Source organism: Mobula hypostoma, chromosome 9, assembly GCF_963921235.1.
Source record: "Mobula hypostoma chromosome 9, sMobHyp1.1, whole genome shotgun sequence".
In the NCBI taxonomy this organism is placed as follows: Eukaryota; Metazoa; Chordata; class Chondrichthyes; order Myliobatiformes; family Myliobatidae; genus Mobula; species Mobula hypostoma.
The window spans coordinates 6,950,837-6,973,814 of record NC_086105.1 but is presented as its reverse complement, the minus strand read 5'-3'; the positions used below and the strand labels follow the sequence as shown (position 1 = coordinate 6,973,814).

General features: G+C 42.2%; 1 protein-coding gene across 8 annotated transcripts in view; it reads right to left on the bottom strand.

Moving 5' to 3' along the window:
* mdm2 (MDM2 proto-oncogene) overlaps positions 1–22,978 on the bottom strand; it is a 54,404-nt gene that overhangs the window by 5,766 nt on the left and 25,660 nt on the right. For all 8 annotated transcript variants that reach the window (XM_063057679.1, XM_063057681.1, XM_063057685.1 and 5 more), the window contains 3 exons: positions 9,493–9,560; positions 9,052–9,142; positions 4,747–4,907 (listed from right to left, as the gene is read on the bottom strand). In XM_063057679.1, the coding sequence (XP_062913749.1) occupies positions 4,747–4,907; positions 9,052–9,142; positions 9,493–9,560 (320 nt within the window). The remainder of the gene's footprint in view (positions 1–4,746; positions 4,908–9,051; positions 9,143–9,492; positions 9,561–22,978) is intronic.

Here is a 22,978-nt window from a genome sequence, read left to right as displayed (position 1 = left end):
TTCCTCAAAAAATTAAAAGTGTGCAAATTCCACTATTACACACAATTTTTATTTATTAGTTAAACTTTGATTGTGTTTTGAATCATTAAAAGCTGTTTCATGCACAAATTTATTTACAGTGTAATTATACTTCCAATACTAAAATACCTTTTTTTTGAATAACTTCTGATACATTTAAAAATCAACTTTGGGTTTTCTTGGGTCTGATTCAAGATTGCTAATTATTTCTAGTATACAAGTATAAAGGAAAACAAAATAATTGTTACTCTGAATCTGATGCAACATTAAAAAAACTCAATAAGATGAAGGACACAATCAAAATAAACACACATAATAAATATAAATACTTAAGTTAGCTTATATATCCCTAAAGTGACACCAGGCACTTTGTGTCTGTGCGCAAGGTGTCTGCCAGGAAATGATAAAATAGTGGGGGCTGGGGCTGTGAAGCAGTGAGTTACTGGATGGAGGTGTTGACCAGCCTTTCTGTTGGGAGAAAAGTAATTGTTTTTAGCCTGTCAATGGTGATCTTCACAATGCGATTACTCAGGTGTTTGGCTGTGCAGTCATGTATGAGCAGAGTGTACAGCAATGGGCTCAACATACAGCCCTGGGGTACACCCTTGTTGAAGATAGTGGGGAGGGAGGTGCAGTTGTGCATCCTGACTATCTGAGGTCTGTTGGTTAAGATGTCCAACACTCAGTTGCACAGTGATGTACTTAGACCAATGAGTACGGGTTTGTTCACCAAGGTCTGGTGAATAATAGTGTTGAATGCCAACATGAAATCCAGAAACAAGCATTCTGACATAAGTGTCCTTGTTTTCTAAGTGTAGCAGAGCCAGGTGCATGACTGATGCTATGGCATCTGCCATTGAGTGCTTCTGCTAGTAGGTATATCGGCAAATGCCCATTGTGCCATTACCAGCTGTTGAAAGCACTTCATAGTGATCAGCGTGAGGTAGTCGTTAGTTCTGAACTTGTAGAGTTCTTTGGTACAGGGATAATGGTGGCTGATTTGAAGCATGTGGGCACAGCAGCCCGGACGAGTGACATGTTGAAGATGTCCATGAAGACATCAGTGACCTGGTGTGCACACTCCCTGAAATGTTGGCCTAGAATGTTTTCACATCATGCTACTCACCTGGGAGGGAGATAGCTTTCATGGCCAGTGTTATATCATATACTTCAAAGTGTGCATATATGTTGTTTAGAGCATCAGGACGGGAGGCATTACTGGTACAATCAATGCTGTTTTTCCTTGCGCAGTCACTAATGCCCTTGATGCCCAGCCACATACACTAGGGATCATTATTGGACAGGTGTTCCTGAATTTTGTGAGCATAGGTAGCCTTTGCCCTCTTGATGCCTCAGATGTGATTTCTTCTAGCTGTTCTAAGAGCTATTTGTTACCAGGCTTGAAGGCACCATCCCGGGATTTTAATAAGGAGCGCATCTCAGCATTCAGCCAGATTTGAAGCATATGAGAATTTTGATTACCAGATTTTACTGACATTGAAGAACTGCGCAGCTTAATTTTCTCACTTCTGTTCCCAAATGAAACTAAGAACATTATACAGTTCATTTTTTTCAAACTTGGATATAGAGTTCAGTGAATTTAAAATAAAGGCATCAAAACTTATCAATCCATTTCCATTTCCCTAATTCCAAACACATAAGTATGTTCATGGCAGGAAGCCTCAAAGCTCAAAGTAAGATTTATTATCAGAATACATGTCACCACACACAACCCTGAGAATCTTTTTCTGCAAGCATACTTAGCAAATCTCTGCATCAGTTGTTGTATGTAGAGAAAGGCAGGTAAACTAATTCCAAACCCTACTCTGAGCAAGACACTCATTCAAACACCAAACCATATGCCCACTTGTTTAATGATAAATTACCTTTTCCACCTTTATTCATATCAACCTCTCCAAAATCTGAAGTCTGTGAGATGGCACTTGGAGTATTGTGTGCATTTTTGGTTGCCTATAGGGAGGATGTCATTAAGCTTGAAATGGTGCACAGAAGATTCACAAGGATGTTGTCAAGACTAGAACGTTCTAGTTATGAGGACAGGTGGGACATGCTAGGGCTGTTTTCCATAGAGCATCAGGATCTGAGGGGTAACATTATAGAGTTTAAAAAAATCATACAAAGCCATAGTTAAGGACAGTTTTTTCCCTCCATGTAGAAGAGTCTAAAACTGGTGAGAATAGGTTTAAAGTGAGAGAGAAAGCTTTAAAAAGGAGACCTGAGAGTCAAATCTATCCCCCACGCAAAGGGTGGTACAAGCTGCCATAAGGAGTGGTAGAGGAAGCTACAATTACAATGTTCAAATGATATTTAGACAGGTATTTGGACAGGAAAATTTATAAAAGGATATGGGTCAAACTCAAGCCAATGGAACAAGCTCTGGTCAGAATCTTGGTCAGCGGGAACAAGTTGGGCACTAAGTCTCCAGTTCTATGCTATATAATTATGACCCTATTTAGACTTGGGTGATCTCATTATATTCCTTATAGAGTTCTCCACTGTAAGGCCCAACTAAGTGGAGCCACGATGACCACATTCCATCCTCATCATCCAGGAAAAGCCAAAGAATTATTAATGGAGGTAATTTCCCTCAATGTTTGCTTTGAGGTCTGACACACAGACAAAATCTTTTAACCTTGGTGTTTTACTCTCAATGACAAGAGGTCACAGGTTTACGGTGAGCAAGGGGAATTTAAAAGGGATAGAAGGGTTATTTATCTATACATTTAATTATTTATTACACAAATGGCAGTTTATATCTGGAATGTATTACCAGAGGAAGTGGGAGATAGATACAATCACTATAGTTAAAAGGATATTTAGACAGACACTTAAACAGGCAAGGTCCTAATACAGGCAAGTGGGATTGGTGTGGATAGGTAGGTAAAGATGTTGGCACAGACATGGTGGGCTGAAGGACATGTTTCTAATCTGTACGTCTTCTTACCTTAGTTTTGCAACGTTCCTCAAGTACGTGCTGCCCTTCACCAAATAAATGCAAAAACAGTTTCTAAGCAGACATTGATGGCAGTAGCTCACCACCTATCCCTCTTGACCCATTCACTGTATCTAAGTTGTCAGATTCTTTGCCTGACAATTAGTTCCAATAATCTTCCTCCAAGTAAACATCTGAAATACTGAACCAATATTTGCTCATCATCTCAAACTCCAAACATCAATTCTAGTCCTCCTAGGCAATCAAGCTATATGCCATCAGACTTCACCTCTGACCCAGAACTGACCTCTGCTTCCAGCTGTCACCAAGACTGCCCAATTCCATCCTGCAACATCATTCAACTCTGCCCTATCTCAGGACATCTGCTGCTCAAATGCTTCCAAAGCCCTATTGTTTCTGTCTGTCATCCACTCCCATTCATCCATCATCCCTGAGCTAGCTGACAGCATTAGTTGAGTTTAAGCAACACTCCCATTTTAGCTCTTTTTTTAAAATATAAATCCCTCCCAGCTGACAACACTAGTAAAACAAGGTGATCTATTAAAACTCCTCCACGCTATTACTCCAAGATACTGGTGTGTCTATCATTCTGACTACCTGCACATAACCAGATTTAAAACTATGTTTCACTGAGGAATGATACTTGAATAACACAAATCACTTCATTAACTATCAACAATTCTCATTGTTTATGGGACCACTTCCTGTCCATTATTTAACACTACTCTTAATCAGGAGCTAATACTAACAAGCAAACAATAAGCTTCAAGGCATGAGCCTTGTTATAACATACATATGTTTTAAATTTTGGGGCACTTTTGCAAACAAGAAATTTCTAATACAGCCTCAAGGGGGTTCGCAGAAGCAGCAAATATGTAGTAAGGGATAGTCAGAAATGAATCTTTTTTGAGAAAGCCCAATTTCAACATCCAACTGATAGAATTTTAAGTAGTAGTCACCATTAAACATACAATATCTGCAAAAGTATACACAGAGATCTGCATCATAAATACAGTGCAACCATGCCTTTAGCGTTAAAAAAAACAAGGATTCTTTAATGATGTATTTTCCCTCCTTACGTATAGGCAAGAGCTATATCATGAGTGAATGAACTGACTATATCATTTCAAGCATCTGCTGTTCCTCAAATTTAGCACAGACCACATAACAGGGAAATTTTCTGTGCTCCAACTGGCACCAATTATGCATTGCTCAATTGCAAGAAGCTTAAATAGAAAACAACTTATTCTAGATGACATCTAAGAATCCCGAGGGAAAACATATTTATGTAATTAAACCAAATACATGGTGTTCTATAACCAAAAATAAGTGGCATCTTTTTTGATATACAACTCTTGTGGCTATACAGATAGTGGCTGATATGATTATCAGTGTTTGTGGATCAGTTTATTGATTGCAAAAGCTTTTTCAAATTTTTGTTGATGGAGTATTAGAACATCCTTCTTCATAAATGCTATACATTTTCTTAATCTTCATTAAAATGATTCTGATTTCAAACACCTGTAACACTTAGTTTCTTCATAAAGTTTCCATATCTACTTTTTCTCCCAGTACCTGACCAATTTAGGAACAATATTAACTACACCATTCAGGTACAGAATCAAATATATGCTGACCAAATTTTCTTTAGTAAAATTCATCCTAAATCTTGAATATTTAATAAAATCCATCCGAAATCTTGAATCTACCACTTGAACATATAAACTCCAAAGATTTCAAACAGCTTTACGAACCAGATGGCTAGGAGAATCTGATGATTCGCTGTTTCCATGTTCACGACGAAGTTTACTGATTAGACATAAAGACAGATCATCCCAATGGAGAGAAATGCTATCTGATCGGTGTCGTTTTCGACGTCTATTGTGAAATTGATCATCAGATGAAATTTCATTATCTAAAAATAAATTTCAGACATTAACTTTATATTGCTACTGCTGGATGAACAATTAAATTTTCTAATTAAATATAACATAGTAAATTAAGATGCTAAGTGCAACAGTGATTTAAGTCAAACAGTCTAATTAATAAGGAAGCCACATTGATCTAGTTTCCAAGCTTGATAGTCTTATGGAACTAGGGTATAAACTTTCAACATTTTTTCTGCCTAGATCAAAAACATGTAATCATAGAAGCAAGATCAAAACAGTGATTTTCTTAAAAAAAAGACAAAATATAAAAGCATAGAACTAAATATAATTTTAAATTTGATAAAATATTTCTGTGCTCAAATTTACAAATCGCTAAACACTTCAAAATTACTTTATAAAATCATGAAGCAAGCAACATTTCAACAAGAACATACAGTTCTGTGTAACAGAATTCTTTGTTTGTCAAAGCATGGGCATATCAATTATTTATGCCAGAGAAATTGAACAGTGAGGCTGTAATCAGTAGGGCTTTGGATGACAACCACAGCATCAACTTGTTTCACTGTGGCAGATATTTCATCTAATTTTCCTTGGGTTTCCATGTTAATCTTCAGGAGAATTAAGCTGTTGTTAAGTGAGCAAAAGGGCAGTCTGACATAGGATGGCAGTTTTCAAAACCAGCTTACGTTTTTGGGATCAATACATTTTATTTATTTAGAGATACAGATGGACTAGGCCCTTCTGGTTCACTGAGCTGCACTGCCCAGCAACCCAGCTATTTAAATTAAGCTCTTTGACACTAGCATAATTGCAGGACAATTTATAATGCCCAATTAACCTGCTAACCAGTACGTCTTCGGACAGTGGGAGGAAATTGGAGCACTCCAAGGAAACTCACATGCACACAGGCAGGACGTACAAACTTTCTTACTAAGGACGCCGGAACTGAACTCCAAACTCCCGAGCTGCATTAGTGTCGTGCTAACTGCTGCACTACCATGGTGCCCAGATAGTAATAGGAATCTAAACCCAAGCCAGTATGTGAAGTACAGTAAAAGTCAAAACCTGCACATACTGGAAATGTGAAATAAAAACAGAAAATGCTGGAAACATTGATTCACCAGTTCATGTGGCATCACTGAAAGGAGAAACAGGTAATATTTTAGTACTCAGACTGTATCAGAACAGCAAGGACAGAAAACAATAAGTTTAGTATCAAGTAGCAGGGAATGCAGGAATAAGGGTGACTAGGTCAGAGATGATTCCTGCTGAGACTGAGGCCAAGGTCACTGTCCCATTAACCCATCAATGAGGTTGCTGCATCAGCAGCTTATCCCCATAGTAACCTTGGTTTTAAGCCAATTAGAGATATTATTTGTCCTTTGCCTCCCTACACTACCACATCAACAGCTTAAACATTAAGTTAATTTTTCTCCTTCCCAGTTCTGAGAACGATTCTTCCCTTGACACATTAACTCGGTTTCACTTTCCATACCTTACTTGAGATACCAAATATAGCTATTTGTAGCTAGGCATATGGGATTCCAGTGATCCAATCAATTAATACATTTCAAGCAGCTTGGTTCTGTTAATTTACTGTAATATGATTTTCCTGCTTTAAAATGGGGACTTGCTCTTTTGATGCATCCATTGCAACATAATGCCCAAATCACATGTAAACACAAAAGTTCTGGGCAAAAAAAGTGATCTAAAAAATTTCAATACAAGTCAAGTTTATTGTCATTTCAACCATAAGCTGCAGGTACAGTACACAGTAAAAACGAAACAATGTTCCTCCAGGACCCTGGTGCTACTTGAAACAACACAAAACTACACTAGACTACATAAAACAACATAAGAACTGCACTAGACTACAGACCTGCACAGGACTACATAAAGCGCACAAAACAATGCAGGGCAATACAATAATTAATAAACAAGACAATAGGCACAGTAGAGGACAAATTACAATAATAAATGATGTAGATGTCAGTCTAGACTCTGAGTATTGAGGAGTCTGGCTTGGGGGACAAAACTGTTGCATAGTCTGGTTGTGAGAGCCTGAATGCTTCGGTACCTTCTGCCAGATGGCAGGAGGGAGAAGAGTTTGTGTGAGGGGTGCGTGGGGTCCTTCACAATACCAGCTTTGCAGGTGCAGCATGTAGTGTAAATGTCTGTAATAGCGGGAAGAGAGACCCTGATGATCTTCTCAGCTGACCTCACTATCTGCTGCAAGGTCTTGTGATCCGAGACTGTGCAATTCCCGAACCAGGCAGTGATGCAGCTGCTCAGGATGCTCTCAATACATCCTCTGTAGAATGTGGTGAGGATGGGGGGGGTGGCGGGAGGTGGGCTTTTCTCAGCCTTCGCAGAAAAGTAGAGATGCTGTTGGGCTTTCCTTGCTATGGAGCTGGTGTTGAGGGACCAGGTGATATTCTCCGCCAGGTGAACACCAAGAAATATGGTGCTCTTAATGATCTCAACGAAGGAGCTTCTCAATGAAGGAGGTGTCAATGTTCAGCGAGAGTGGTCGTTCCGTGCTCTCCTGAAGTCAACAACCACCTCTTTTGTTTTGTTCACATTCAGAGACAGGTTGTCGGCTCTGCACCAGTCGATTAGCCTCTGCACCTCCTCTCTGTATGCTGACGTGTCATTCTTGCTGATGAGACCCACCATGGTCATGTCACCGGCAAACTTGATGATGTGATTCGAGCTGTGTATTGCTGCACAGTCGTGGGTCAGCAGAGTGAACAGCAGTGAACTGAGCACACAGCCCTGGGGGGCCCCTGTGCTCAGTGTGATGGTGTTGGAGATGCTGCTTCCGATCCAGACTGACTGAGGTCTCCCACTCAGGAAGCCTAGGATCCAGTTGCAGAGGGAGGTGTTCAGGCCCAGCAGTTTCAGCTTTCCAGTCAGGTGCTGAGGAATGATTGTGTTGAATGCTGAACTGAAGTTTATGAACAGCATTCGAATGTATGTGTCTTTTTTGTCCAGGTGGAGGGTGGTGGCGATGGCGTCGTCTGTTGAGCGGTTGGGATGATACGTGAACTGCAGGGCGTCCAGTGAGGGGGGCAGCAGGGTCTTTATGTGCCTCATGACGAGCCTCTTGAAACATTTCATGATGATGGATGTGAGAGCAACAGGACGGTAGTCGTTGAGGCAGGACACTGAAGACTTCCTCGGCACGGGGACGATGATGGCGGCCTTGAAGCACGTTGGAACGACGGCGCTGCTCAGGGAGATGTGGAAGATGTCAGTGAGAACATCACTGACATCTGAATTTTAATTCAAGACCAATGGAACACCAAAGAAATTAATTGTCAGCTATTGTTAAATACTATAATGCCGTGTTCTGTTTTGTTTTCTAACTTCAGGAAATGACTTAATTTAGTAATTTAAGATATAGTATAATTCATGAAGATACTAGTTTTAGAAGCTTATTTTCTTTTCCCCTGGGAATCAATCAATCTGATTGAGGTGATCCTGACGTGAAGGCAAATTGGATTAGACGGGTTACACAAAGCCATTTTCTCTGACAGGAAGAAGTGATCTTAAATTACAAGTAAGCTCTTTAGGATGCAATTTAAAGTACCTTTACATGAAAGATAGTAAAATCTACAAATTTTCTTTCCCCAAACACCTCCTTCCCCAATCTTCAAATAACTAAAAATGTAAAATTAAAATTTCACCTGGACTTTTCTTCAGTTAAGTTTTAAGTTGGACTTTGTACAGCTGCTTTGAAATTGTGGGATATTATTAGATCAAATCAGGAAATAGTTGCTGTAAATATGCCAAATAATTGTATTTTAGTACTAAGTATGTGCTTTACACTTTATATTTAACTTATCGCTTGGTAAAATACATTGTTAAAATTCTTCCTAATTATCCTTTTTGTGATATAGTTCCAGGACTCTCTACCCTCCAACATCTTCACATTATTTGTGCACCAGCTTGGACTGTTTTGTTTATAAATCAATCAACTGTAAAGGGATGCATTGAAAGGGGTAGGGAGGAAGGATCCCACATTTTAATCCAACCTTCTATATTAAGAAATGAAAACTCATGAAATTTAACCCATTAATGTCAGTATCATGGTGAATTCAGCTATCCACTACTTCATAGGTTTATGAAATGCACTGGTTTACAAAGACTGCCCACCATTGTACATACCAGATTCACCAGAATTAGATCTTCTGCCTGGAACAGGAGAACAAGAAACATTGCAAGATGTACATGCACTCCCATCATTTTGCCTTCCAGCCTGCAAAGATACAACAAGCAATACTCAGTGGGAAATAAAAAAAAACACACAGAACATCAATGTTAACTGCACTGTTAAGATTAGCACTTCAGAATTCAAACTTAAATCAGAAATGTTTGCTCTGGCATGAAGTTAAAAGTCACTGGGACATCATAGCAAAAAAATCCTAATTAAAATGCATTAGGTCTTGTGAGTTATAATGTAGACGAACAGCTTACTTAGGCAAAAAAGACGTTGCTAATCTTCGAGGGAAAAAGGATCACAAATTTATAGTCAGACAAAAATAGGATCACAAATTAAATGGATACGAAAAGGATGCCCAACAACTCAACAAATCAAGAAAATCTTACCACAAGACAATCTTCACCCCCAAGATGGTTGGTAATCTCCTTTCCAAGATTGAGATCATTTATAGCATCTACATCACACAGAAAAACTTCTGAAAGTGCTTATACTTAAATTTATAAATTAAACAAGACTTTATAAATGGGATTTCTTTTGCCTATGGATTATATTAGAACTTAACTGACAGTTTATACAAGTTAATAGAAGTCTGCATTGGCAATATAAAAGCAGTGTACTATTAGAAGGGATTTTAAAAATGTTTACACACAGGATAAGAATCACAGTCAAGACCAGTATTTATTGCCAGCTCTCATCAGCCTTTGAGAAGTTGTGATGAGTTGCCGTCAAAATTTTTGAAGGTATTTCATAAATGGTTGTATAGGCAGCATGAGGATCTTTGATCTCTGATAAAGATGCAATGTTGAAATATTCTGAATTCAAATCCAGTGATGGTTTTCGGTGCTTGCTAGCTTTGCCTTCAAAGTTGTGAGTGATCCTAGGATTTCAAGGTACAGGCTTAACAGCATTGTGTCATTGCTGTAGTGTACATTTTACACAGTGTGTGTTACAGTCACAGTACACTAGAGGGAACTAACACAGTGAGGTACCATGTGTTTTGGATATTTTATATTTTGAAGCTACACTCCTACATGGAAATGGGAGTGTTCCACTGAGCCGCTTAATACCATGCAGATGTTGGAGCATCAACTATGGCTTCAGAATGTCAATATATTTCTGATATTTCTAGTATTTCCCAGCCAGATTATGGTGATCCTCTGTAAATGAAGAATGTCTAAGGAATGGTCTGAATGCAGAGATGGTCATTGATAAAGTAGGTAGATGGCCGAGGAAGACCTTTAATTTGTTGATGTTAAGATAGAAAGCATACTAACAGTAGTCTTTAGCATGCATTCTTTTATTGCAGTTCCATCAAGATGGTACTTCATAATCCCTGATAAGCAGCTTCACAATCATAAATAAGCAAGATTGGTCCATGCTTTGTGTCAAAATATGATGGTTCCTAATGGCTCAGAGTACCTTTTAATGTTGATAGTTGAGTGTGACTGAACACAGAATCCACGAGTACTTCTGCACTAATTACTCATAAAATACTGCCAGGGATAGAAGTATCTGCAACAGGCGTATTGATGAGGATATGATCAAATAACTTCTTTCACCATCTACTTCAAATCCTGCCTGGCACCTTTAGATTATCAGGATGCAGGCATTTCTGTCTGTAATGATGTTACTATGCCACATTTGGTAGCAGCTGTTGTGGCCATCCACTGAACAGGCTTTAATTAGATAGTAAAGTTATCAGACTAGTGTGTTAAGACATGGAATTTTCTATTAATTTGTTTGTAGAATTTAGACCATGCTGTCAGTGTCAACATTAGTTACCCATCCTCATGTTAATCTCAATTTGAAGCAGCTGTTAGGAGACTGCCTTAATGGTGGGTCTGATTCATGAGAGGAAGTAGGGATAAATTTTAATGCTGTCCTTCCCAGCACAAAATGTACAATCAATTAAGAAAATGAGAAACCTGTACATCTTTCTTTCTTAGACCTCTTCCCAGTATTGAAACTTTAGCCTTTTCAGTTCCATTGTGGCTAATAAAGCTGGCGTGGGAACTACAGACTGTTCCTTAGGTGGGGCAAATCATGGTTAATGGGGCAGAAGGATGGGTAGTTTGTGAAATCATCTGCTCATTTCAGTGCTCATGCAAGCAAGGGTCAGCACACCTACATGGAACACTGTCGCCGGAAAGCTGGACCCCAACCACCCAGGGCATGCTCTTTTTTTACTGCTGCCATCAGATAGGTGCTACAGGAGCCTCAGAACAACACCACTAGGTTCAGGAACAGTTACTACCCCTCAACCATCAGGCTCTTGAAACAAAGGGATTAACTTCACTTACCCCATCATTGAAATGTTTCCACAACAAATGGACTCAGTTTCAAGGACTCTGCATTTCATGTTCTTAATATTTATTGTGTATGGGGTTTCTTCTTTGTTATGTTAATCTTTTAAACTGCTGCATATGTAGATTAAAATGGCTTCTATGTTATGTTAAATGCTGAGAAAGTCTCTAGCTAGAAATTTGCTTGGGTTAATACAGAAAGCAGGGTGCCATTAGCCAGTGGGTGTCCATGTTATTCTTTCTTGGGGTGATAATGCTGTCTGATATGACTGGGAACGAGGGTTTTTTGGCGGGCAGTTGGACGACAGACCGGGAGGATGACGGATGTGCCGGAAGGCTCAGATCGATCACTCCGGGTGGTCCCGAGCCGTGAGTCGACAGGGTCAGGGTGGTCCCGAAGAAATTCCTGAGCTCCAACTTGTGCATGAAGAACTTGAACTTTGATAAATCTGGCGCTTTTTCCATTCCCCTTTTCTGTATTAAACTTATATTAATTTCATAGACTTAGCAATATCTATAAAGTGTACTTGGTAAAACGTACTGTGTGTGCTGGCTGATGATTGATGTTTGAAACTGATTTCGGTGGCAGTGGTACAGCAACCAACACAACCAGAAGCGTCCAGGCGGGTGCCGGACGGGATTTCCCCTAGATATATACGAGCCAATATAGCTGAGCATTACAATTGTTTATTTATTATTACTATTATTCTTTATTTTCTATTTGTACAGTCTGTCATCTTCTGCACCCTGGTTGGACAGATTTTCATTGATTGTTTCTATAGCCAAGGAAACGAATCTCAGGACTATATATTGTTGATAATAAATTTACTTTGAATTTTGAAAGGATGGCCTTTAGATTCTTAAAACCATCCTAAATGACTTTTTTTTTTTCCAGTGCCCATCTGATATTCTCTTTATCATGCATTATCATGCGGGGGAAGGAAAGATGTATTTGGTGGTGGGATCCCGTTGGAGATGGCGGAAGTTTTGTGGAGGCTGGTGGGCTGGTAGGTGAGGACAAGAGGAACCCTATCCCTGGTAGGGTGGCGGGAAGATGGGGTAAGACCAGATGTGTGTGAAATGGAAGAGATGCGGTAGATGGCAGCGTTGATGATGGAGGAAGGGAAGCCCCTTTCTTTGAAAAAAGAGGCCATCTCCTTCATTATAGAATGAAAAGCCTCACTCTGAGAAGAGGTGCAGCGAAGGTGGAGAAATTGAGAAAAGGGGATGGCATTTTTACAGGTAGCTGGGTGGGATGAGGTATAGTCCAGGTATTCGTGAAAGCCCACTGGTTTATAATAGACATCAATGGATAAGCTGTCTACAGAGACAGAGACAGTGAGATTGAGAAAGGGAAGAGAAGTGTTGGAAATGGACCAGGTGAATTTGAGGGCAGGGTAGAACTGGAGGCAAACCGGATGAAATCGATGAGTTCAGAATGGGTGCAGGAAGCAGCACCAATGCAGTTATCGATGTAGCGTAGGAAAAGTGTGGAACTGTCAACAGTGTACGCTTTGAACATAGACTGTTTCATGCAGCCGACAAACAAGCAGGCATAGCTGGGACCAATGGCTACCCCTTTTGTTTGAAGGAAGTGGGAGGATCCAGAGGAGAAATTATTTAGAGTGAGGACAAGTTCTGCTAGGTGGAGGGGAACTGGTTGGGTCTGGTGTCCAGGAAGAAACTGAGAGCTTTGAGGCTTTCATAAGAACATAAGAAACAGAAGCAGAAGTAGGCCATCTAGCCCATCGAGCCTGCCCCACCATTCAATAAGATCATGGCTGATCTATCCCTAAACTCAGCTCCATCTCCCTGTCTTTTCCCCATAACCCTTAATTCCCCTACTATGTAAAAAATCTATCTAGCCGTACCTTGAATATACTTAGTGAAGAAGCCTCAACTGCTTTCCTGGGCAGAGAATTCCACAGATTCACCACTCTCTGGGAAAAATAGTTTTTCCTCATCTCCATCCTAAATCTTCTCCCCTGAATCTTGAGGCACTGTCCCCTAGTTCTAGTCTCACCTACCAATGGAAACAACTTTCCTACTTCTATCTTATCTATCCCTTTCAAAATTTTGTATGTTTCTATAAGCTCCCCTCTCATTCTTCTGAATTTCAGAGAATATAGTCCAAGGGGACTCAATCTCTCCTCATAAATCAACCCCTTCATCTCTGGAATCAACCTGGTGAACCACTGCCTCCTTCCTCAAGTATGGAGACCAGAACTGCACACAGTACTCCAGGTGTGGCCTCACCAGTACCCTGTATAGTTGCAGCTTGACCTCCCTGCTCTTGAATTCAATCCCTCGAGCAATGAAGGCCAATATTCCATTTGCCTTCTTAATAACCTGTTGTACCTGCAAGTCAACTTTTTGCAATTCATGCACAAACACTCCCAAGTCCCTCTGCACAACAGCATGCTGCAATCTTTCACTATTTAAATAATAATCTGCTCTTCTATTACTCCTTCCAAAGTGGATGATCTCGCATTTACCAACGTTGTATTTCATCTGCCAGACCTTTGCCCATTCATTTAGCCTATCTATATCCCTCTGCAGACTCTCCACATCCTCTGTTCAATTTGCTTTTCCACTCAGTTTAGTATCATCAGCAAATTTTGCTACGCTGCACTCAGTTCCCTCTTCCAAATCATCAAATGTAAATGGTGAACAGCTGTGGGCCCAGCACCGACCCCTGCGGCACCCCACTCACCACAGACTGCCAACCGGAGAAACAATTATTTATACCAACTCTCTGCCTTCTATTGGTTAACCAATCCACTCTCCATGCCAATACACTTCCTCCGACTCCATACATCCGTATCTTATTTCTAAGTCTTTTGTGTGGCACCTTATCGAAGGCCTTCTGGAAATCCAAGTATATGACATCCACCTGTTCCCCTCTATCCACTGCACTCATTACATCCTCAAAAAGCTCCAGTAAGTTTGTCACACAGGACCTGTCCTTTCTGAATCCATGCTGCATCTGTCTAATGGAACCACACCTTTCTAAATGTTTCGCTATTTCTTCCTTAATGACAGCTTCAAACATTTTCCGGACTACAGATATTAAACTAACTGGCCTATAGTTAACCAACACACATGAAAGTTGCTGGTGAACGCAGCAGGCCAGGCAGCATCTCTAGGAAGAGGTGCAGTCGACGTTTCAGGCCGAGACTCTTCGTCAGGACTAACTGAAGGAAGAGTGAGCAAGAGATTTGAAAGTTGGAGGGGGAGGGGGAGATCCAAAATGATAGGAGAAGACAGGAGGGGGAGGGATGGAGCCAAGAGCTGGGCAGGTGATTGGCAAAAGGGATACAAGAGGATCATGGGACAGGAGGTCTGGGAAGAAAGACAAGGGAGGGGGGAACCCAGAGGATGGGCAAGGGGTATATTCAGAGGAACAGAGGGAGAAAAAAGAGAGTGAGAGAAAGAATGTGTGTATAAAAATAAGTAACAGATGGGGTACGAGGGGGAGGTGGGGCATTAGCGGAAGTTAGAGAAATCGATGTTCATGCCATCAGGTTGGAGGCTACCCAGATGGAATATAAGGTGTTGTTCCTCCAACCTGAGTGTGGCTTCATCTTTAGAGTAGAGGAGGCCGTGGATAGACATGTCAGAATGGGAATGGGATGTGGAATTAAAATGTGTGGCCACTGGGAGATCCTGCTTTCTTTGGCGGACAGAGCGTAGGTGTTCAGCAAAGCGGTCTCCCAGTCTGCATCGGGTCTCGCCAATATATAAAAGGCCACATCGAGAGCACCCGACGCAGTATATCACCCCAGCCGACTCACAGGTGAAGTGTCGCCTCATCTGGAAGGACTGTTTGGGGCCCTGAATGGTGGTAAGGGAGGAAGTGTAAGGGCATGTGTAGCACTTGTTCCGCTTACACAGATAAGTGCCAGGAGGGAGATCAGTGGGGAGGGATGGGGGGGACGAATGGACAAGGGAGTCGCGTAGGGAGCGATCCCTGCGGAAAGCAGAGGGGGGGGGAGGGAAAGATGTGCTTAGTGGTGGGATCCCGTTGGAGGTGGCGGAAGTTACGGAGAATAATATGTTGGACCCGGAGGCTGGTGGGGTGGTAGGTGAGGACCAGGGGAACCCTATTCCTAGTGGGGTGGCGGGAGGATGGAGTAAGAGCAGATGTACGTGAAATGGGGGAGATGCGTTTAAGAGCAGAGTTGATAGTGGAGGAAGGGAAGCCCCTTTCTTTAAAAAAGGAGAACATCTCCCTCGTCCTAGAATGAAAAGCCTCATCCTGAGAGCAGATGCGGCGGAGACGGAGGAATTGTGAGAAGGGGATGGCGTTTTTGCAAGAGACAGGGTGAGAAGAAGAATAGTCCAGATAGCTGTGAGAGTCAGTAGGCTTATAGTAGATATCAGTGGATAAGCTGTCTCCAGAGACAGAGACAGAAAGATCTAGAAAGGGAAGTGTCAGAAATGGACCAGGTAAACTTGAGGGCAGGGTGAAAGTTGGAGGCAAAGTTAATAAAGTCAACGAACTCTGCATGCGTGCAGGAAGCAGCGCCAATGCAGTCGTCGATGTAGCAAAGGAAAAGTGGGGGACAGATACCAGAATAGGCACGGAACATAGATTGTTCCACAAAGCCAACAAAAAGGCAGGCATAGCTAGGACCCATACGGGTGCCCATAGCTACACCTTTAGTTTGGAGGAAGTGGGAGGAGCCAAAGGAGAAATTATTAAGAGTAAGGACTAATTCCGCTAGACGGAGCAGAGTGGTGGTAGAGGGGAACTGATTAGGTCTGGAATCCAAAAAGAAGCGCAGAGCTTTGAGACCTTCCTGATGGGGGATGGAAGTATATAGGGACTGGACATCCATGATGAAAATAAAGCGGTGGGGGCCAGGGAACTTAAAATCATCGAAAAGTTTAAGAGCGTGAGAAGTGTCACGAACACAGGTAGGAAGGGATTGAACAAGGAGGGATAAAACCATGTCGAGGTATGCAGAAACGAGTTCAGTGGGGCAGGAGCAAGCTGAGACAATAGGTCGGCCAGGACAGGCAGGTTTGTGGATCTTGGGTAGGAAGTAGAAATGGGAAGTGCGAGGTGTGGGAACTATAAGGTTGGTAGCAGTGGATGGGAGATCCCCTGAGCGGATAAAGTCGGTGATGGTGTGGGAGACAATGGTCTGGTGCTCCTTAGTGGGGTCACGATCGAGGGGTAAATAAGAGGAGGTATCCGCGAGTAGTCTATAGTTAACTGTCTTTTGCTTACATCCTTTTTAAAAAAGTGGCATGACATTTGCTGTCTTCCAATCCGCCGGAACCTGCCCAGAGTCTAGAGAATTTTGGTAAATGATTACCAATGCGCCCTCAGCACCCTGGGATGCATCCCATCAGGACCAGGGGACTTATCTACCTTCAGGCCCTCTAGTTTGCTCATCATTAACTCTTTAGTGACAGTGATTTTATTGAGGTCCTCACCTCCCATTTTGTCCATAACATCATTCTTCGGCATATTAGATGTGTCCTCCACTGTGAAGACCGACACAAAATAGTTGTTCAATGCCTCAGCCACTTCCTTATCACCCAATATTAATTTCTCCTTCTCGTCTTCCAAGGGACCTATGTTGACTTTAGTCACTCTCTTCTGCTTTACATATTTATAAAAACTTTTGCTATCTGTTTTTATATTTTGTGCTAATTTACTTTCATATTCTATCTTCCCTTTCCTTATTTCTTGTTTAGTTGTCCTTTGTTGCTTTTTAAAGTTTTCCTAATCCTCCAGACTCCCACTACTCTTTGCCACTTCGTACACATCTATATAGTACTAAAACTCACATGCTCTGTCTGTCTGTTTGTGACCTCCAATTGCACAAACGGTGCATTACAGCAGCACTTTTTTTGGCTAAATCGAATTAAAATGTGCTAACTTACAGAATGCAGGCAAAGTTCAGGGTTATATATTCGTATAAAGTTGCTCAATCGCCAAAAATCAACAGACTGGCTTTCACCCAAGACCCGATTGGCCATCATGGAAATCAGGACGCGACAGCTGACACATGCGCACGGCCAGCCTCAGCAGCAACACCTACTGGAGCAAAAGGGCAGGGCAACTCTATTTCGAGCTGTCACATTCTGCTAATCACCATCAGCATGTGCAGGACTGGGACAGATCTAACTGCCACCCATCAATAAGCGATAATTAAATCTTATTGTAATGACGTACTTCGAGACACCCACAAAACCCTTTGCTGCAGTCAAAGGACAGCGGTGACCATATCACATCCATTTAGGAGAGCGCCAACCACATCATCAAGAATAATCAGCATCCTTTGTTGTTAGTGCTTTGTATCTTCTATCCAGCATTAGGGTTAAAAAAAAATGGTCAGCCTAATTATGCCGCGTGGAAAGGGAAGGGGGACATTAAGGTCAAGAGATAATGCCAAACATCGTCAGGAAGCGGCAAGGAGAAGGAGAGAACAAGAATCGGATGAGGCCGGGGCCGCACGACTCCGGGCTCAAAGAGTCAGGACAAAAAAAGTTGAGAGAAGAAGAGACAGAGGAGGAGAGGCATACACGTCTCCAGGATCAGAGACAAACAACAAACAGCAGAAGAGCTGAAGAGACATGGCATGAAAGGGCTGCACATCTCCAGAATGACAACAGGAGGCACAAGGGTGGCAGATAAGCCAGAAATTATGCTGTCAAAAATGTACTTCGTTAAATGAGCAGCTATATTTGCTTTGCTACGCGCTGTTCTTCTTTAATAAACTGAGGTTTTCTACTTCAGTTTCCAAAGCAAAGTGATACCAATAGCATTCAGGAAAAATTAATGTTCATTCTGGTCACATCAGACTGCACTACCCTTCTCTCAAAGGGTGCCCCAACGGGTCACTCCGTTGTCTAGTGCAGCGGTCCCCAACCACCGGGCCGCGGACCGGTACCAGGCCACAAAGCATGTGCTACCGGGCAGCGAGGAAATGATATGAGTCAGCTACACCTTTCCTCATTCCCTGTCACGCACTGTTGAACTTTAACGCATGCGAGGTCATTACACTCGCGTCATCCACGTCAGTGCAGGAAGAAGATCAAGTCCTCAAGCTTGAAATGACGGCGGGCAAATGTTTGACATAACATCTCTGCCGGCATTCCGGATCAAAGTCAAGACTGAATATCCTGAGATAGCCACGAAACCACTGAAAACATTGCTTCCATTTCCAACATCATATCGCTGTCAAGTGGAGTTATCTACAATGAATGCAGCGAAAACTAAATTGCGGAATAGACGGGACATAAGGAGTATCGCCGTCTCCCATCACCCCTCGATTGCACCGTCTTGTTGCAGGGAAACAAGCCCAGGGCTCCCACTGCTTCAGCGATATTGGTGTGTTGAAATGATTTTATATGTTCATATGGGGAAAATATGTGCTGTGTGTTTAATATCCAAACGTTACTTAAAATGTTATGATGTTATTGACTTATAACTATATTCATGCGCTGTGTTACACAGAACCTAAAATAACACTAATATATAGTAAAAGCAGGAATGATATGATAAATACACAGCCTATATAAAGTAGAAATAATGTATGTAGCGTGTAGTTTCAGTGAAAAGAATCGCCAAAAACGATTTGTAGAAAAAAATTGGCATGTACACACACGCACAAGTCACGCATGCGCACACAGTTGCCCGCGCAAAGCTTCATGGTCATGGTAGTCTTTCTCGGGGTAAACAGAACGTATTGACTGCTACTCTTGTCCGTTGGCAACCCTTACCCACCACCCCCTCCCCCAACCTCGGTCAGCCGGTCCGCAAGAATATTGTCAATAATAAACTGGTCCGCGGTGCAAAAAAGGTTGGGGACCCCTGGTCTAGTGAGCTTTTAATTTCATATTACCTCTTATTTCCTTAGTTATCCAAGGCTGGCTCTCCCCACACTTAATTCCTTACTTTTGACTGGAATATACTTTTGCTGAGCACTGAAAAATCTCTTTGGAAGTATTCCACTGTTCAACTGCCCTTCCAAATAGCCTGTGCTCCCAATCCACATTAGCCAACTCCTCCCTCATCCCGTTGTAGTCTCCTTTGTTCAAGCATAATACATTAGTTTTAGATCTAACTATTTCATCCTCCATCTGTATGCAAACTTCAGTCATACTATAATCACTCTTTCCAAGAGGGTCCCTGACTACAAGATCATTAATCTTACCTGTCTCATTGCACAGGACTAAATCTAAGATAGCATTTTCCCTTGTAGGTTCACTAACATGCTGCTCAAGAAAGCCATCATGAATGCATCCTCAAGACTTCCCTGACCAACCTGATTCATCCAATCTATGTGGAAGTTAAATTCCCCATGACAACTGCTGTTCCGTTCTTACAAGCCTCAGTTATTTCTTGGTTAATCGCCTCTGCCACCGCAATATTTTTGTTCGGTGGTCTACAGACAACTCCCACCAGTGATTTTTTTTTTCCCTTTACTATTCTTAATCTCTACCCAGATGCACTCAACACTCTGCTCCATAGATCTTATATTGTCTCTCACAATCGCCCTGATCTCATCCTTGATTAAGAGCGCCACCCCACTTCCTTTGCCTTCCTGCCTATCTTTCCGTATTACCTGATATCCTTGGATATTTAATTCCCAGTCATCTCCACCTTGCAACCAGGTTTCTGTAATGGCCACTAAATCATGCGCCTTGGTACTGATCTGTGCCACAGGTTCACTAACCTTGTTTCTAATACCACAGGCGTTTAGATAAAGTGCCCATACACTCATTGTCCTTTTAGAATCTAGTGACCTATGCGATTTTTGCTTTTTACTTTTATGCACTCTACTCATACTTTTTTCTTCATTAACTCTAGCTTTGGTCTCTGCATCACTTCCCTCTTCTCTTCTGTGTTGGTTCCCATTCCCCTGCCATATTAGTTTAAAACTTCCCCAACAGTACTAGCAAACAATAGGACATTGATCCCGGCCCTGCCCAGATGTAGACTGTCAGGACGGTACTGATCCCACCTCCCCCAGAAGCGGTTCCAATGCCCCAAGAATCTGAAACCCTTCCTCCTGCACCATATATTCATTCTAGCTATCCTGCTATTCCAACTCTGGCTAGTACGTGGCACCGGTAATAATCCTGAGATTATTACCTTTGAGGTCCTACTCTTTAATTTATCTCCTAGCTCCCTAAATTCAGCTTGTAGGACCTCAACCCACATTCTTCCTATATCATTAGTACCTACATGCACCAAGACAGCTGGCTGCTGCTCACTCTCCCCTTTCCTGGTGGGGGATGGAGGTGTATATAGACTGGACATCCATAGTAAAAATAAGTTGATGGATGTTAGGGAACTTGAAATCCTAGAAAAGATCAAGAGCATGTGAGGTGTCATGGATGTAGGTGAGAAGGGACTGAACCAGGGAGGAAAAAACTGAGTTGAGGTATACAGATATGAGTTCAATGGATCAGGAACAAGCTGAAACAATGGGTCTTCCTGGACAAGCAGGTTAGTGGATTTTGGGTAGGAGGAAGAAACAGGAGGTGTGGGGTGCAGGAACTATGAGGTTGGTGGCAGTGGATGGGAGATTCCCAGAGTCAATAAGGTCGGTGATGGTGTGGGAGACAATGGCCTGGTATGTTTCTTAGTAGGGTCCTGTTTGAGGGGTAAGTAAGAGGGGGTGTCTGAGAGTCGTCTGGGCCTCAGCAAGGTAAAGGTCAGTTCGCCAGACTACTACAGCACCTCCCTTATCTGCAGGTTTGATGGTGAGGTTAGGATTAGCAAGGAGGAAGTGGAGAGCTGAGCGTTCGGAAGGAGTGAGGTTGGAATAGGAGAGAGGAGTGTTAATATCCCGTTGGCAGTTGGCAATGAAAAGGTTCAGAGCAGGCAGAAGACCAGGGTGGGGTATCCAGGAAGAGGAGGAGGGTTGAAGACAGGAGAAGGGGTCATAGGTGTGGGGTGGGGAGTCCTTGCCAAAGAAGTACACTTATAGAGATGGAGGCGGTGGAAGAAGAGCTCAGTGTCATGGCAGGTGCAGAACTCACTGAGATGTGAGTGCAGGGGCACAAAAGTGAGGCCCTTACTGAGGACAGAACGTTCTGTCATAGAGAGGGGAAGGTTGGAGGGAAAGGAGAAAACCCGGCATGGATGAGAACTGGGATTGGAGGGAGGAAGTGGGTTGGTGGTGTCCGAGGAGAAGGGAGGTTTAGAGTGTTCAGGGATGGTGAGGTGAGAGGAAGATGGAGTCTCCAAGGACCCAAGAGCTGGTGGTGGGACCTGAGAGAGACAAGGTTGTGGTGGTGGTGGTTGGGGAAGGGGAGATGGGGGTTCCAGTGGCAGCATGTAAAGACCCAGCCAGGAGGTCAAGGCCGGAGTTGGAGTTGGAGATTTTGCAATTGGCACTTTGGCAATGTCCACCATCGTTGGAACCTGCATTGGTGGCGACAGGAGTCCGGGTTTCGAGTCTGCTCTGGATTGTTAGAGCCACTGAGGTCAGCAGCAGGGATCGCGGTCTGGAGGCATCATACTGGCGTTGGAGTCAGCAGGTTTTGTAGTCTGTAGACGGACGATCTTCTGATTCTTGCAGGCCATGAGAAAGTTAAAGAACCGGCAATTGAAATCATGAATCCAGTGGAGGATAAAGAAACGTACAGGCCCATTACAGGCGGCAGTCAGAGAATCCCAGCGTTGTGGAAGTGACTGGCATAGGGACACCACGTACCTCCTCATGACGGAAAGTGTGGCACATAGAACGCAGTGGGAGAAGCAGTGAATTGTATGTGATTACAGAAATAGTAAGATTCAGGCTTAGAAACAGGAAGAACAGCTGAAGAAAAACAACACGAAAAACAGTTAAACAGTTCAAGGTAATTTGTACAAAACTGAATTGGTGTCCAAATTCATTCTGGATTGAAGTCAAAACGACTGCATGAAAGCAGCGATGAGAACAAAATGAAATCACCTCTCTGATAAGATGATCAATCTTTCTTGAATAGTCATTTCACTCATTAAGGCAGAAAGGCTAGAGCAGCGAACAAGATTTTTCAATATGTTTTCAATTGGGCTGCTCATAGTAAAAACCAGGATCTGAATTAGATGTATTATCACTGGCATATTTTGTGAACTTTGTTGTTTTGCAGCAGCAGTACAGTGCAATGCATAAAAATAGTGCATAAGAGCAAAAGAGAAGTAGTGTTCATGGACTGTTCAGAAATCTGATGGCAGTGGGGAAGAAGCTGTTCCTAAAACACTGAGTGTCAACCATAGAATACTTTAGCTCATCACAGTCACATTGTCATATATTTAGAAGAATACCACTTTCAATCTTCAAAGTGTAACCCTACATGTTTTGACACGTCATACTGAAATAAAACCAGGTGGATGAGTACCTGATGATTATTTTATCCGACCCTCAGCTTAAAATTATTGTTTAATTTCACAGACCATTCACCACTCTGGATTCTACTTCTTTTTAACCCACCTGATAGCCCATTGTTATTTTCCTGCAGTTTGCAAATTTGTAATCAAGGCTATTTCAATTACTTCAAACTACTGATCTTACTTAAAGGAATCTAGCAAAAAGACTCGCAGAAAATCACATCACCA